At 45.0% G+C, this 16252-nt stretch overlaps 1 protein-coding gene across 2 annotated transcripts; it reads right to left on the bottom strand.

The window, feature by feature from the left end:
• Window positions 1–10436: 10436 nt before the first annotated feature.
• LOC133887187 (probable mediator of RNA polymerase II transcription subunit 26c) lies at window positions 10437–13734 on the bottom strand. Of its 2 annotated transcripts, none has more exons than XM_062327141.1 (9): window positions 12781–13734; window positions 12614–12682; window positions 12395–12477; window positions 12216–12289; window positions 12045–12097; window positions 11668–11707; window positions 11418–11560; window positions 10988–11081; window positions 10437–10772 (listed from the first exon to the last, which is right to left on the bottom strand). In XM_062327141.1, the coding sequence occupies exons 1-9, from the start codon at window positions 13150–13152 to the stop codon at window positions 10657–10659; spliced, it is 1044 nt and encodes a 347-aa protein (XP_062183125.1). In that variant the 5' UTR covers window positions 13153–13734; the 3' UTR covers window positions 10437–10656. The 2 variants fall into 2 exon arrangements, with proteins under 2 accessions (XP_062183125.1, XP_062183124.1); XM_062327140.1 differs by having other exon boundaries at window positions 10988–11084; window positions 12781–13732.
• Window positions 13735–16252: the final 2518 nt, after the last annotated feature.

Here is a 16252-nt window from a genome sequence, read left to right as displayed (position 1 = left end):
GCACCACAAATATTTATGGAAACACAAGCTTCTGGTTTGTTCTCTATTTCCTGAATTTTCCAGAAAATTAAAAATACCAATTTTGGTGTGCAAGCATTCTAACCTTAGACTAGGCAAGTTGACATGTGGGATAAGAAGGTGGTGGACCAATGGTGCACCCATCGATCTCCTCTGCTCCAACATGTCTTTCTCCCTAATGCAGTCCTGCACAACATGTGCAAACCGCTTGCCATTGCCGCCATGAAAAGGAGGAGCCCCGAGATCCAGCCTCCCAATTTAGAGGTGAAGCCGGCCGCTGAGATCTAAAGGTCGTCGACAATCGGACAAAAGAAGAGGAGAGGAGAAACATGAGAGAGGAAAGAGGTGGGCTACTGTCATGTAGACCACACATGTCAGGCTCCACCCTATCATATGCCACATAGGCAGGTGAAAGCTGATAAGGACGATTTGGATCTTGTATGGCATATTTAGCAAGTTTAAGGATATGGATTTCATTCTATTTAGGTCCAACAGCACGAACCTACACCGCAAAGAGGAGAGGTCATTTGCTTCCTCGAATCGTACAGAGATTCAGATCGTTTCACAACAAATCTGATCTAGGGTTTGCTCTGTCTGAAGTCTCGTGATGGAGTGAGAGGAAGCAGGTACATGGTGCGGAGAGGAGAAAGATGGAGTGGCAAATTTGACAAGTGGAACACAAGCTTATATTGTTGAGGAAACATAAGCTGCGACGCAACATTGCTGCGTTGCTTTGAGATTATTTGATTCTCATTAGCCCCTTGCATAGTACATGGTCAGGTCCCGAGTGCTGCGCCGCCCTTCCTTGGTCTCGCTTTTGTACTCATCAATGTGGGCGGCAGCGGCTGGGGAGCTTCCGGAGTTGGCGGTGACGAGTGAGGCTTCTTCTTCCTTCTGAGTCCTAGCAAGAGAGTCGGTGACAGGGTTTGCACAGCCGATGTCTGGCCCTTCCTTCCCTGGGTTGTCGCTGTTCTTGAGCTCTTCCTCGCTTCTGCTTCTATTTTTTCTCCTTCCCTTTTTGAGTCCTTTTCTTGGTTTATTATTTTTCATTCACGCCGTGCATAGAGGACGAAGATTAGCAGACTAGCTTACACCGGCCGGCCACCGCCGGTGCATCACGGCATCAAGTAGTTCCTTGGGCTGCCAGGGATGTAGCCCGAGGAGGCCTCCAAAAACAAAGCTAGCAGCTTGCCCAGCCAGAAGCAGTGCGCCATTCCTTCCTTCCCACCAAATCGGGAGCTCTTAGCGTCCCCTGCGCGCACTGAATCCACAGCGCGCACCCCACTCACCTAGCCCGTAACGGTTATACTCTGGTTATAAATACTTATCATTTTTAATTTTTTACAATCTTCTATATATAATTTTAATTATTATTTTATATTAGAATATAGTTATAATATCAAATAAAAATATAATAATATAAAATATTTTTAAGACAAATCTACGTATATGATTTTTATGTTTGCAAACTAAATATTCTGAAAGCTATTAACGGTTAAAATTTTATAAGTTTAATCAAATCTTAATTAAAACGAAAAGTATTTATAATCGGAGAGAGTACTAAGAGAATGCATTTGAGATGATGCAAAAGAGGGTACGCAGATCAAATCGCACACAATGATACGATTAACATAACACAGGGAGACTCGCACGGTCTACTTTGTATGATGTCGTTTTTATAAGGGGATGACTTGCCATCAGTAACAACATTCCAAGTTTCACTCAACTATTCTCCCCATTGGAAACATGATACCATGAGCTCTGATTGTCATATACGCTTGGATATTTGACTCAAACTAACATGACAAAAAAAGCTACCTAGTTTTCTTTAACAGTTATTTTCACATGAATTTAGTTATTTACAGATAGAAAATATTCGCTTTGAGTCGACATGAATCAATTGTCACCAAGAACAATGTTCTAAAAAATATATAATTCGATAGGCTTTTCATGTCTTTGTAGTTCCTGGATAGTGATGCGTATAAAAAAAAAACAGGACTAGTTCTTCTATCATCTGGCTTTTCATTAAGCAGCATCATGCTCTCATCTAAGATTCGGTTTGTTTTTTATTTTGATTATAGATTCTAACTCAAAAACAAAAGTAAAAACAAATAGTTATAATTAAAAACTGATTCTCACAGTACAAAATTAAAATCTCACAATTCACAATATGATAGGAAAGAGCTTTCACATATTCTACAGATCAAACTGGATTTTCACCGTCTAAAGCTAAAACAAACATCCCGTTGAGCTCATCTAGCTCCTCCGGCGGTGCCACGGAATGTTGGCCGGCCCTGTACATGGTAGCAAGAAGAGCAGGCTGACATACATAAAAATATACTTTCATCGAGTTAATGATCAATACGTTTAGCAATGACCGGCAGAATGAGAGTCGTTCGATGGTGCATAAAATCTGCATCAATCTGCAGATCAGCGTGCTTGCTCAACCAGGCGATCCAGCGACGCCATCGGGCGAGACACAATTCGTGTTCGATCATCGATCAATCAACAGGACAAATAATGCAGATGCATGCATGGGTGGACACGTACCTCGTCCTCGCCATCTCCTCCTTGAACGAAGCGTGGACGCAGAGGCAGTAGCCGAAGAACCCGGCGAGGCCCAGGACGGCGAGCCAGGTGGTGAGCATCGCCGCGACCTCGCCTATGGTGGCGACGGACAACACGTAGAGCTAGCATGGGGATAATGTAGCAGAAGTAGACGATGAGCAATGTGAAGCCTCCCTCGCCGAAGAGCGCCCCCTGCAGCAGCGCGGACACGACGCCAGACCACCACACGAGCGCTCCGGCGAGCGGGACGAGGACGTACATTGCGAGGTGGTCCGCAGTTTCGTCAGCCGAGTACTGGCACAGCAACCACGCCACGAAACCGGCGACCCCCAGCGTGACCAAGGGGAAATAGAGTATGTTGGAGATGAACCGCTCATCTCCATCTCTCTAACTCTCTCACTTGCTTTCATTCTCGGTGGTTCTCTCTCACCAAGATACACACACATACACATGCAGGAAGAACAGAACTAGCACACGCACACAAGAACTTTGCAGCAGAAAGGAATTATACATTTTGCTCTCCTATTCTTCTCTCTGCACACATACATATGGAGACTCACTCTGAACCAACTCCTCCTTGGTAGCCCGGGCAGTCCTCCATGGCCACCTGCCAGCCGGCCACACAAAAACACTAGAGACTACATCTTGCTCTACTTCCCTCTCGACAGCACATCTGCTACTTATACACAAAGTTAGCACACAACCACTTACATCTACCACTAACTCCACTTCTTGCATGTTAGCACAAGCACCATGCAGGTCACTACCCGCTGCATGCACACACATGCAACTCACATACCTGCACTACTCCTACTCTCCAGCCATGCATGATCCAAGTCCAACTAAGGGTATGTTTATTTCAGTTAGAGATTGTAAAAACGGCTTATAGATTGTGGATTGTAAGAAACTGAATTGTAAAAGTTAAATTGTAAAAAGATGAATTGCAAATTGTAAAAGCTGATGGAAGATAGATTGCTGAATTGTTAAAATCTGGGAGCTGGATTGTAATAATCTGCCTTTTAGATTATGCCCAAGGGTTTCTCGTCTGGGGCGAAAATTCCGTCATGAAGGGATTTTTATTCCCTTCAATGCTCCAATGATTTCCCTTCACAGTTTCCATCACGAAGGGATTCCCAGGGTCATTCCCTTCAGGACGAGATTATCTCTCCTTTCCCTTCGCGATTCTCCTCGAAGGGAAGCTGTTGGAGATGAGAGAAAATAAAGGGAATGAGAACGGGGAAAAGAATCGAGAAGGGAACGAAATGAAGACAATCTAGCTAATGTTTCAGCTTGTAGATTATGATCATAATCCAACTTTGATAATGCAACTGTTTGTTTCAGCTTGCCGATTATGATTATAATCCAGCTTTTACAATTCAAAACAAACAAAGCCCAACTTAACTATCTAATCAATTCACGAACTAAGCACATAATCAAGATTATATCTAACAGAGTACAAGGGTTATCTGGAGGCAGCATAGTCTCTCCTCCTCCTGGGTGGCCAGGACGGGGACGACGGAGGCGGACACCTCGGTGCCGTCGTGCTGGTAGCGCTCGATGAGCGCATAGCTGAGTAGGCTGGTGGCAAAGTGGGAGTTGAGGTGCGCGACGAGCACCCCAATCTTGGGGCCCAACTTGCCATAAGTGGCACAGGCCAGTAGGAGACCATATGAGACATAGACAAACATCGTGCGTGTGCATGGTCTCCGCGAGGAGGATGACCTAGAAGAAGAAGCAGACGCAGACACGGAGTAGGAGCGAGAGCCACAACACGACCGGCGTGGCCACTGCAAGCACTGGGGACAGGAGGGTGAGGGCGTTCAGCTTGGCCCTCTCCGGGTCGAGCGACTCGCGGAGGCTCTCCTTCTCCTCGTTGGCAAAATTCTCCCGACCATGGCTCCCCTCCTCCTTGGTCTGGTCTGCGGCGTGCCTCCCATTCTTGATGTCGATGTCGATGGCTGTGGAGGAGGAGCTCCCAGAGTTGGCGGTGACTGAAAGTGCATCTAGCCCTTATGTGTGATTTTGGTAATTAATGACAATACCTATAGACTAACAATGATATTGAGTTTGTTAGTAGGTTGTTCCATAGGTAATGCATTGAGGGTCATGACAAGTGATCCTGGGGGTGGATTCACGGTTGCTCCAGGGCCTGAGGGATCTGGCCGGGGCACCGAGGGAGGAGTTACGGCTAGTGTTGTCGAGAGGGTCGAGGACTTGTAGCGACAACAAATTGCGAAATCAAGGAAGAACGTGAAGTGTCCGCACCTAACCAGAGAGCTTACCGCTTGAACGGAGCTGTGAGCACAACGCTTGTCCTCACAAAGCTGCTGAGAACAGGCGGAGGAGAGGTTGGCGGCCCGCGGGTGCATTTGGATGTTTCGGGAGAAGTTGGATCCACCGCCGACGTCTTCCCCCCTTGACCGAGGCTTAGCGAACATCAACCTAGGCACCCCTGGCTGGTTCGGCGCCAGGCTGGTCGCTCCTCTGCTGGCCGACACTACTCACAGGGTCTCCACCCATGGTCAGCAGTTGGCTCCAAGTAGTCTGGTCATCATCGTGCAAGCTAGCTATCGGCTGGGCCAGTGTTAGGCGACGTCGAGATCGGTTGGGCATCGGGATGGATGTCTTGGCGAGCCTCAAGGACCTCATCGATTATTGGGAGCAGGACATCAATCTTGGGAAGACCCTACAGTAACACAAACCATGATACCCTAACCCAGAAAAAGGCTGGGGGCAAAATTTTTGGAAATGATGAACTTACCCTCCTGAGTCGTGCTCTTTCCGCCGAGGGAAGATTGCACAATGGAAGGGCACTGGCCGACAGACTATCTTTCCTCGAGGCAGCTGACATTAGGCTTCAGACCCATGAGTCAACGACCTCATCAGTGAGATCTGGATGATAGGGGAGATGTGAGAGGCCACACACCTAGCAAAAAAAAAACACCAGGGGAACGGTTACGGTATTACCTGAGGAGCTCTTTCAGGTGATGTCGTCTGGCCTGGTGTACAAGAATGTTTTGTGTGCTCACCTCTGCAAGGGGCACAACTAACGCTTGACAAAGTAGTGAATGACGTCCGACCCCGTAAACCTGGCCTCTCGAAGCTTGTCGATCAGTGTGGCGAGGGACAACAGCTCTGGAGTTGTCAAGGGAATGCTCCCCCAGTTGTTGGTGACATGCACCAACGCGGTCGGTACGCAGAGGTTGTCTAAGTAGTTATTTGCCGTGAAGTAGAACCACTCCTCCCTCTAGCCCGATTGTGATGACTTCAGGCCCACCTTTATGTAGGAGTCTGGCACCGTCGCAGTGGCAGAACCCACAACTTCATGTGGCCAGCCCAGTCACCGATCGATATATGTAGAAGAACTAGAAGAGGTCAAGGTACTGCTCGATCCTAACAAAGTTCTCACATAGATGAGTGAAGATGCTCAGCATGAGAATGGAATTGGCGTTGAGGTGGAGGTGACAAATATCATAGAAAGAGATAATGGTGGTAAAGAACTCAGAAAAGGGCGACACGAGGCCCGCCAAGAAGAAGGAGACAAACATCACGATCTTCCCCTGGCAGGGAGCAGGCACGCTCTCCCCGGAGCAGTACCCCGAGGTCAGGCGGCGAGGAACTTGGCTGGTGTCGTGCATTTGCTTTAGCCTCGCCACATCACACTTGGATTTTGGGAAGGTAGGCTCACTGCCGGCGCACGCCATTGGACGACGGAGGAAGATGCTTCGGTGGCAAGATCGGAGGTGGAGATTAAGGGCTCTGGGCGCGGAGGCTAAGGGAGGTGATGGAAAGATTCTTTGCAATCCCCGACGCTCCAATTTATAAGGCCGCCACGGTGTCTCAACCGGCTTAGAGTCTGGTCTTTTCAAATTTCAAAAGGCCATGATTGGGGAATCAGACGTTTTGTTTCTCCCTCCCTCTCTCTCTCTCTCTCTCTCTCTCTCTCTCTCTCTCTCTCTCTCTCTCTCTCTCTCTCCCTCTCCCCGGATGATCAACCTCCCCTCGGGATGCGGTTTCCTGAGTCGACCATTAAAGCAGGCCGCGCTGGCGACCACTCCCTAGGGCAAACATGCGCTCACCTGGGCCCAAGTGGTGCGACTGGACCCGACCATGACCACAAGGCGCACAATGACCATGGGCCACTGCAACAAACTGCTCATTCCACCACATCCGCGATAGAGCCTGGGGACTACTATAGATGTAATATGTAAGGGGTGCCCCACATGGCATGCCTCACATAACTAAATGGCAGCAAGCGATTGATATCCATGAGATCACAACTTCACCCCGTGACCAGGGCGGGGCTTAGGCGACCAGCCCCCTGGTCAATGAAGGCAATCCTATGACCAGCCCCTGCTAGTCGCATACCAAGTACTCACATAACCAGTCGAATCGTACTAAATGCTATCCACTCAAGTTTGTTCCTTCCCCTAGGCACCTCCTTTCGGCGAGCATGGTCGGGGGCAGACGTAAAGTTGGCATGACCCGCCCCGTAGCATTTATTGCTACAGGATGACCTCGTAGGCGATTGTAACGATGCTCTGCAAACGTGACAGGGCCTGCATAGTGACTAGGGTAGGATGGGCATGTGTGCTCTCCGTAATGATGACATAGGAGTTGTTGGCTTCGTCAGGAGTAGGTCTGCTACTGTGCTTGATACGGTCTATTTGTATGCTCTCATTTTCCCCTGTTATATAAAGGGGAGGACCCGATTTGTAGAGGACATGTTGTAACAAGTTCATTCATTCCATAAGAAAATACACATGATATAGGGTTATTATCCCAATAGAGGCCTAAACCTGTATAAATTCATGTGTTCTTGAGCCCGTTTGATCGAACTTCAAGAAACGTAGATCAACGCGCATATTGATTGGTATACCCTGGATTCATTGTTAGGGATTGTTCCCCGACATCGTGCGTGCGGCCTTCATGTGGTGCTCGCTTCTTGTGCGTGCTCTACTCGTGGTGACCATGCTCCAGTGTTGGTTGTCTTGGGCTGATGTTCGACAACATTCTCCCTGGCCCAGAGTTGGGTCTCTCTCTGTTGCGGTGTTCCTTGCTACTCGGGTGCTAGCTGCAGTGTGCCTTGCAGCTGGTACAACGGTATTGTATCTTCGAGAATACACACCTAGTTGATATCGGCATAGAGGGGGTGTCTCTGTTTTCTGGGACAACGCTGTTATGCCCCTTGCCTTCAGTTTCTTTGTTGGACAGTAAGCTCGTTCCCGTCGCTTTACTTGATTTCTATCTAGCTTGCAATTGCTTGATCTCTGTCGGTATAGATAAAAAAAAAATTGCATGCTAGTTGAGCTGGGTGTGATGCTCTGTGATGGTAGCGGGCTAAGTGAAATTAGTGTGACAGTTTTGCACATTTTCTAGGCTGTAGTCGTTTGTATATCTGTTTACTGTCTTTCTTTGTGAGCAATTGATCTTGTTTAGTTTCTGTTCAGCTATTTTGATCTGTTCTGGTGAGTTCGTTGCAAGGTTGATTGTATAGACAATGATTTGAGTAGCTCAATCTAGTAATTTATGGTGAAAACTATCACACTAATTAGTGAACTTAGTAAACGTTGGATGACTGTTAATTTGGTAACCTGTACTGAGAGCAAAACTATTGATTTAACACTTGCTGAGTTTATTCATATGTTAATTCACCTTTTTATGTTGATTGCCTTATATGATATCCTTGTGAACATGAGCATACCATGTTTTGTCATATCTGCTTTCGAAATGATCATGTTAGTCTATGTGATATCGTTTATTGGCAGTCATGTTCTTATTCAAATGTTTAAATTTAAAATTAATTTAATCAAAATGTTGCTAAAACGTATTTTGAAACAACAGTAGGCTTGTAGCAGGACCGGGATAAAAATCCATAATGCACGTTAATTGCGTACCATAAAAACTAAATAAGGCTGGGAAACAAAATTGTACTGAGATAATCGTAGCTGTCGCCATTGACGACCCTGGCGTCGTCGTGGTGGTAGGTCAGCCTGCCGTCGTCGACGTGCATGCATCAGCGTCGCACCCAGGTTCTGCCCGATCAGCATGCTCGTAGACCACCTGACTGCATGCTCGATCGGTCGCACAAAGAAACGATTAATTTCGTTGTCGTTTAAGACGTTCACATCGACCTTGATCACGGTGCGCGCGCCGCCGGGGGTGGGTGGCGCTGAGGAGCTTGTCGGTGGCGTACACACGCATATGGCGCACGCCTCCAGCGAGCTCGTAGCTCTCACGGAGCAGCACGTCGTAGGACTTCTACACCACGAACTGGGACTCCCTAAGCCTGACGCAGGGTGATCAAGCCGGCACGCAGTCAGGTGGCAGCCGGATCCAATAGGGGTGTGTTTGGTTCAGGTGATGAAGTAGGATGGAAGGAAGTGATTTATGTTTTTATAGTATTTGGTTCAAAGACAGTATGGATGAGATTATCTCTACTAAGGAATATTTTTTTAATATGCTGGATGAAATTATTCCTCTAAATCAATAGGACGTAGTCATCCATATTTGGTAATCATACTCATTAGTAAAATAATTAGTGATATTAGTATATTTGTATTACTTATTAATATATATTACTATGAGATTAGAATTTGTAAGAGTTAATGTACTAATTAGTAGTAATTAATAAGCTAATTGAGTTAATTAGTATATTTTATTGTTAATTAGTAATGATTATAGCAAGAGTAACAATAATACGTGTTAGTGTATGTTGATTAGTGTATTATTAATGATTATTATTTAAAATTAAAAAAGTAATTAGTTAATAATTCTTGTGCTCATCCGTTCTCGTCCCTCCAACTAAACAAAAAAGACATTCATCTAACTAAAAAAGAGAAGCATCCTATCTAAAAACAGGGACAACCCTATCTTATCCTACTTTGCCTCCCAACCAAACACACTCTAGATCCCTGGGTGTGGCTAGGCAAAAAAAAAAAACTAGTTTGGTATAGATATAGTTTAAAACAAAAATTAGCAGACGTTACAAATGGCACATCTGATATACTAGAAATTACAATTATATGCAACCGGTGTGGAATGGTTATACCCAGGAGAAATTTTAGATTCGCCGCTGTCAGGCAACCATCAGGAGTGCACGGCAACGACAATGCAAACGCACCAAATTGAACTCGTCGAACATTGGAACGAGATCATAAGAGGATATGAGTCGATTCGTCCAATTCATACTCTTTTTGGTTCGTTGGCACAGGCTCAAAAAGAAAAAAGAATTCGGGAACAAGTGTGATGCTTTGAGTTCAGCACAGAAGTGCGCAGGAAAACCCAACGTTCCGAATTTCCAATTCAGTAGTGGCCCTCCAAACGAGTTAACAATGTTGCAAACCGATGTGCAAATTCCACTTTCCCAAAGAACGCAAGCAACAAAAAAAATGATGCGGTGGGGGGCAAAACCGGCAAAGCACAACAGGAATATAGGACATGATGGTAAAGGTTGTCGCTCCCATGTGCTGAATCTGCTGACCTGGAGCATCTAGGGGCTGATTGGTTATGTTTGGATATGGGTTGGAGGGAGTAAAGCCAAATTTGAGTTATGTCTTGAAAATTCGTTTGGTTTGAGGTTTAAATTTGATTATACATCAAAAAATTTAACCAACCAAATTTATCTATAGCGTTTCTGATTAAATCTTAAACGGTCAAATTGTTTCCCAAAATTTTTAACTAACCAAATTTTAGCTTAGTTTTAAACCAAATGTCATTTTAATGACTAAAATTTAGCAGTGCTTTAATTTAGTCTCTAACCAAATTTTGGCTTGACCTATTGGGACAAAAAACCAAACAGCAGCAATATTGGCAACCAAAGCATGATAATCAAAGCAACATCATTGCAATTGGCAGCAACTCTACTTTCCACTTTTTTTCCTTGAGAAAAACCATAAGCATCGTGTCTTATGTTCCTGCCAATATTACACCCGGGGGGGGGGGGGGGGTAAGGCTAGGCAACCAAGACATAAGAAAATGAAGAAGAAACCGTTTGTTTCTTTTCATTTTCGTCGCAGTTTTAGAGCACAAGATTGCAAGTCAGGCAATCTGGAGCCGAAGAAGGCTAGGTTATCGGTGTCTTGCCGGGAGCCCACCGCTGCCGCCCTTGCGGATGAAAGCATTTCTGTTCTTTGGCTTTGGTATGTCATTGATGTCCATCACCTGGATTGTCCTCTGCTTTTTGGCTGTCAAAAAGCAAGCATGGAAAAAGAGAGAATGGTTAACCAATTTGTGTCTGGGTTGTCCCTTGCAAATTGATTTCAGATATTACAACTTTGTCATTTCACTTGCTACAATTAGTGCTAATGCAATAATTAAAAAAAGGAGCGACTTGAAAGACATCAGGGGTCTTAAAAAGAAGACATCAGAGGAGATGCCAATAGACAACTTAGTGACTTACCATTTTGTGCTTCTTGATAATTCTCCTGAAGCCTCTTCCTTGCAGAATCCAGCCTATCAATGTCCAAAAGACTGTCCTTTTGGTCCCTTGTCATCTGCTGCATGGAAAACTGAAAGTCATTCTCACATGCCGAAATCTATCAAAAGAAAATAAGCAGCCTCCTTTCGACAATTACACAGCAGTACAAAATTTCTGATTTCATGAGAACTGTAATTGCATTGTTCATTAAAAGTGGAACACCAAACTTTTTGCAAGTTGCATGATTAGACACCATTGTGCAATAAGTAGTGACAAGTGAGGCAAAAGATGCTACATATGGGGTCCATACTGATAGAGCTAGTTCTACTTTAAACAAAACACAGAGCACAACGTCAGTTTGATAGTAATGGGGACCTAGGAAATAAGGAGAAAGATATGGATAAATCCTTACAGCTGGAGCAGATGACGAGGTCATAGAATGATGGTTGTTGTTGATCTGCCTGGAATTATGATATGCTGGCAAAGGGCTTGCTCTACGCTTCATGTCCATTGTCGACTCAAACTCATTGTTAGCCCTTTCTGAACTTGAACCATCTAAAATTTCAGAAACAAAGAATAGACCACCATAAGTAAACTTTTACAGGTATTAAAACGATGAATACTGAATACTACGTCCTAGGAAGATAATATGTGACACTCACTATGCCTTTGTGGGCTAGGAGAATACTGGAACCCTGAAACCTGAAAGATTGCATCAACAAAGGTGTCATTGTTAGAGTTTGTAATCAATGAAGAAAAGTTAAGTACAAGGTCTATTAAATTGAAACAGGTGTCACTATAGCTAATAACTAATGGCTTTGCAAAACCTGTTAGTAGTTTATTCAGCACGAGAAAAGCATGGATAATTGCTTTTTTTTCAGATATGTGATCGTTTGGTAAATTAACAGGGGAATAATAGAGAGGGGAATATTCCAGGCACGATGCTTCTTACCAAAAAGAAACTTTCCACAGACAAGGGAGTCACTAAAGAAGTTTGTGGTATAGATATTTAGAGCCATTTCTAAGCAAGAACAGTTACCCGGGGGCTTTGGTGGCTCTTGCCTTGAAGTTTCTCCGGGGAGTCACCATCAGCTGCCATCATCAAAGCAATCAATTCCACCCGTCAAGATTATCAAGAACAGGAAAAAAGAAAACTTTTACACAAAAATGCTGAGCCAAAGAGACTGTAAAACTTTGCACAGTGACATACTTATGATCGAGCTGCCACCGTCAGCGCCGGAATTGTGCAGGCGCACCCAATCGTTCACTATCTCCTTCCACTTCCTTCGAGTTGCAAGCAACAGCAAGTTCCACAAAAGAAAGGATAATTTAAGCAGCATATTCCAACCGGAAGAACATTTTGTAAGCAACAGTGTTCTTGTTCTTCACCTGATAAGCTGCTTTACCAGTCGCCGGACTTCGCCGGAGGGGTGCTTGCGCAGGCCATTCACATGCCGGCCGATGTCAGTGTCCTGGACGAACACGAATACAAGCTCAAACTTTTTCACCCTCTCCATGGCTGCTCATCACGAGCAACTTTAACTAATCCCTCATATCCTTTCGTAAGCCAAATAAAAGTGAAGTAAAAGAACGGCAAAAAAGCTTCACCTGGAGCGCCTTGTAGGTGACGTCCATGTCTGCCAGGTTCTGCAGCAAGCTCACCAGCTCGTCCTCGGGCTGTGACAAAACATCACAAGCGTGCAGTTTGTGTGAAAAAGCTGCGCATTTGGAGCAAATTCGCGTTGCGAGGTGGTAAAAGTGGCTTCTTTCGGGACCTGGTCGGGGTCCTCCAAGAAGTCCCTGATGGCCAGGATCTTGCTTTCCTGCCCGGGCTCGCCGTCGTCGCGGCCGCCGAGCTCCTCGGCCTCCTCCGCGACATCGGCTCCCGCGTCACTCTCCTCCTCTGGTGAGGCCGGAGCCTGCTCCTCCTCCTCCAGCCCCGCCGCCGCCAAAGCAGCACGAGGGGGACGCCCGTCGCAGTTGCTGCAGCCGGCGGCGGCGTAGAGCCGCTCGACGATGCCGTCGCGGCGCGCGCGCAGCTCGTCTGGGCGGTCCCGCGCCGCCGCGGCCAGCGCGGCGTCGACCAGCCCCCACACGTCGCCCCCAAAGGCGGGCAGCGCGCGGCGGAGGCGCTCGTCCCGGTCCATCGCCCGGGGAACCCGCCCGCCGGTCCCGGTTCCTGGGACCCGGGCCGAAAGATCCGATAACCCAACCCAACACAAACCCCCACGGCAACCTTACGCAGCCAACGACCTCACCCCCGCCGCCGACTGGGGCGGCGAGCACCGGTCGTGGATCACTGGAGAAGGACGGCGGCGGGTCGGCTCCCGGTAAGCGGGAGACGAAGCGAAGGGACCCGCTAAGCCTGCTGTGTTGGATCCGAAACGCGAGAGAGAGAGAGAGGAAAAATTCGTTTGCGATATTCCTGTGGCTGGATTTGGCTGTGCTCAGCGTGGTCTGGGTGGGTTGGTTCGTTCTCCCCCCTGCGGCGATCGATGCTCGCCGGTGGGCGCTGTCGGCCTGGTCCCGTGCTGCTTTTAACTCGGGAAGTGACGAAAATAGCCTCGGAAACCGTGGGGGAGGGGGGTGCTTCTTCTTCTTCCGGTCTTGCGGCGCATTTGTTTCTCGGAATTGCTCTTCTGCTTTTTTAGAGATCGAGATCGAGATCGAGAAACAAAGGATTTTTTTTTTGGGGAATTGCTAGCTGCTCAAGTTGGGTAGTAGCCCATGGAATTGGATAGATGTGTTGCGAGACCGTGCGTTGGATGTGGATAATACCGTGGTTTCAGTGCTTGTAGGGTGAATTTGTTAACCGGTTAGTAATATATACAATTTGTGTGATGATATGTGTATATGGTAGCACAATAATTTTAATATGCTGAAAATTGAATCGTGCTACCTTGCGTTTCACATGGGAAAACCCCAATGTTCTAAATAGCAGTTGTAGCGGCTTAGCAGAAAGGTAGAGAAAAAAACTAGTACATCAGTATAGCTAGTTATAGCAGTAGCATAATATTAAAATAATAAAAAATAACAAATACATGCACAAGATAAGTCAGAATTAGCAAAATAAAAATTGAGTACCCCAAAATCACTAATAAATATACATAAGTTGATCATAGTTATGGTCTTACGCTACTAGAGAAATTATTGTACAGGCGGTTCGAAAACCCCGTGTGAGACGTTTTTTTCGAACCATCGGTGATAAAGAGTCTGTATAAATCATTAGTACATACGAATCTAAACTGAAACCGTCTGTACAAATCATTAGAACATATGGATCTAAACTGGAACCGTCTATACTAATAATTTGTATAGACTGTTCTAATATTTTAAAACCGTACGTATAAATTATTAGTACAGATAGTTCTAATTTAAAATTGTCTGTATAAAAAATAAAAATAATAAAATTATGGCTCATGCATCAATTGCATCGATCTGCTCTCTGGTTACATCAAATCCATAACATGCACACGATATAAACTTGGATAAGTATCAAATATGACTGCAATGTAGGCGAATCTTCTGAGTTTGCTCCCTCAAAAAAGCAAGGGAAACAAATAACATGAGTCAAGAAAAATTCTAATAACTCTTGATGAAGCATGCATGCTAGTTCATATTGGGCTTCAACAAATTCTGATCTTGTGAGTTCCACGCCATCTTTGTTTTCCAAAAATTGAAGTAAAAGCATCAAGTACAGTCCAGCTGTCCATATTGTGGCTTCAATCATTGTAGCATCATGTGCACTAGCTTGCCATGTGAGTAAGCTGATGAGAACTGGTGCTTGGTGATAATGATTAACTATCCTTTTAATCCAATAAGCCCTGCAAAGATGAATTGCTCATCATGAAGCAAATTGATTTACATGCTAACTAACGAGATTCAACAAGATAAAAGAACAAATCATAACCAACGCAGAAGATATCATAAGTCATAACAATGGCAAGTATAATACTATAAGTCCAGCAGTGCATTATGACTGGTATAAGACCATCAGTGCATGAAATGCGTTAGTTCAGGAAATGCAACAGCTGGTTGGGAACTCCTAATGAATACAGGTTTTCAATTTTTCTGAAATATAATCTACAACACCATTTTGCAGAATCCAAAAAAGTGCAAAACCTTGCATAATACTCTATAAATCATAACATCAAAATAAGTTACGGTGCACAATGATCCACGATGACATCTTCAATTAAAAAAATCCAGGACAATTTCTAGCTCTTGAGAATATCACATTTTTTTTAGTAGGGGAATATCACAATTCCATCATCAATTTGAAGTAAGACAAGTGCACCGAGTCATTGACATGAATAATTTGTAAAGATGAGTTAGTGCAAAAAGCTATATCATAGCACAAGAATATAAATACTTCATGGATATGAAGATGGAATGATCATAAGTTCCTCCATGAGTGAAAAGACCCAGAGCACAAGAAAATCTATATGACGACTTTCAGAACCAGAAAAAGTATGGAAAAAAAGAAGAGAATAAAGAATTCTTATAGATCAAGCATCCAATATATCTGCCTCTGAAGTGCATGATTTTTGTCTTCACGAGCATAATAGCAATTCAGTGCTTCCACGTTATCAACCTGAAAGTTCCAGCATCAAAACAAAAATGGTACTAGCTAGGCATCTCAATATGCAAGTGTTTATTGCTACTCACTACGCCTAATTCAATTCTAACAACTGACACTGAACACGATTGTACAAATCAATCCGCACTAAATAAAACTGAAAACACCATAATATCAATAGAAACGCTGATAGGAGAACAGAGAATGTCAACATCATCCAGTCCAGGTACTCCTCCCAGATCTTGGAGATGAGCATGGTGCCCATTCCTGAACCAGTACCTCCTCCTAGCGAGTGGCAGACCTGGAACCCTATAGTAGAAAGGAGGAAGACATGAGCAACCATTTAGGCTATTAGGCATCTAACTCTACAATCACTTCAAACTATAAGCACCCAACAAAATGACAAAAAAAAAATAACCGCTCAATTCCTCGAAAATTTCATGATTCGCTTAGATCTAGGTGAAAATGTTCAGATCTACTAGCTCATGACACGCGCAATGCCGCATGAACCCTAGATCCATAAGCTGTGCAGCTTCATAAACCAAACAAGTAAGGCAAAAACTCATCAGATCCAATGTAGATTCACGCATACACGTACCTTGGTGCTGGGCTCGAGATCTATGAGGATGGCGTGTGGGACGAAGCGGCCCCCGCTGGTCTCATTGTAG

The sequence above is a fragment of the Phragmites australis genome, chromosome 12, assembly GCF_958298935.1.
Source record: "Phragmites australis chromosome 12, lpPhrAust1.1, whole genome shotgun sequence".
In the NCBI taxonomy this organism is placed as follows: Eukaryota; Viridiplantae; Streptophyta; class Magnoliopsida; order Poales; family Poaceae; genus Phragmites; species Phragmites australis.
The sequence above is the reverse complement of the archived record's forward strand: the minus strand, read 5'-3'. Positions and strand labels throughout refer to the sequence as shown.

Coding starts and splice junctions, on each gene's coding strand:
- LOC133887187 (XM_062327140.1), bottom strand. CDS start 13,152: ATGGACCGGGACGAGCGCCTCCGCCGCGCGCTGCCCGCCTTTGGGGGC. Junction 11,085..11,417: donor CCTCGTCATCTGCTCCAGCT/GTAAGGATTTAT, acceptor TTTTCCATGCAG/CAGATGACAAGGGACCAAAA. Junction 10,773..10,987: donor TTATCAAGAAGCACAAAATG/GTAAGTCACTAA, acceptor GCTTTTTGACAG/CCAAAAAGCAGAGGACAATC.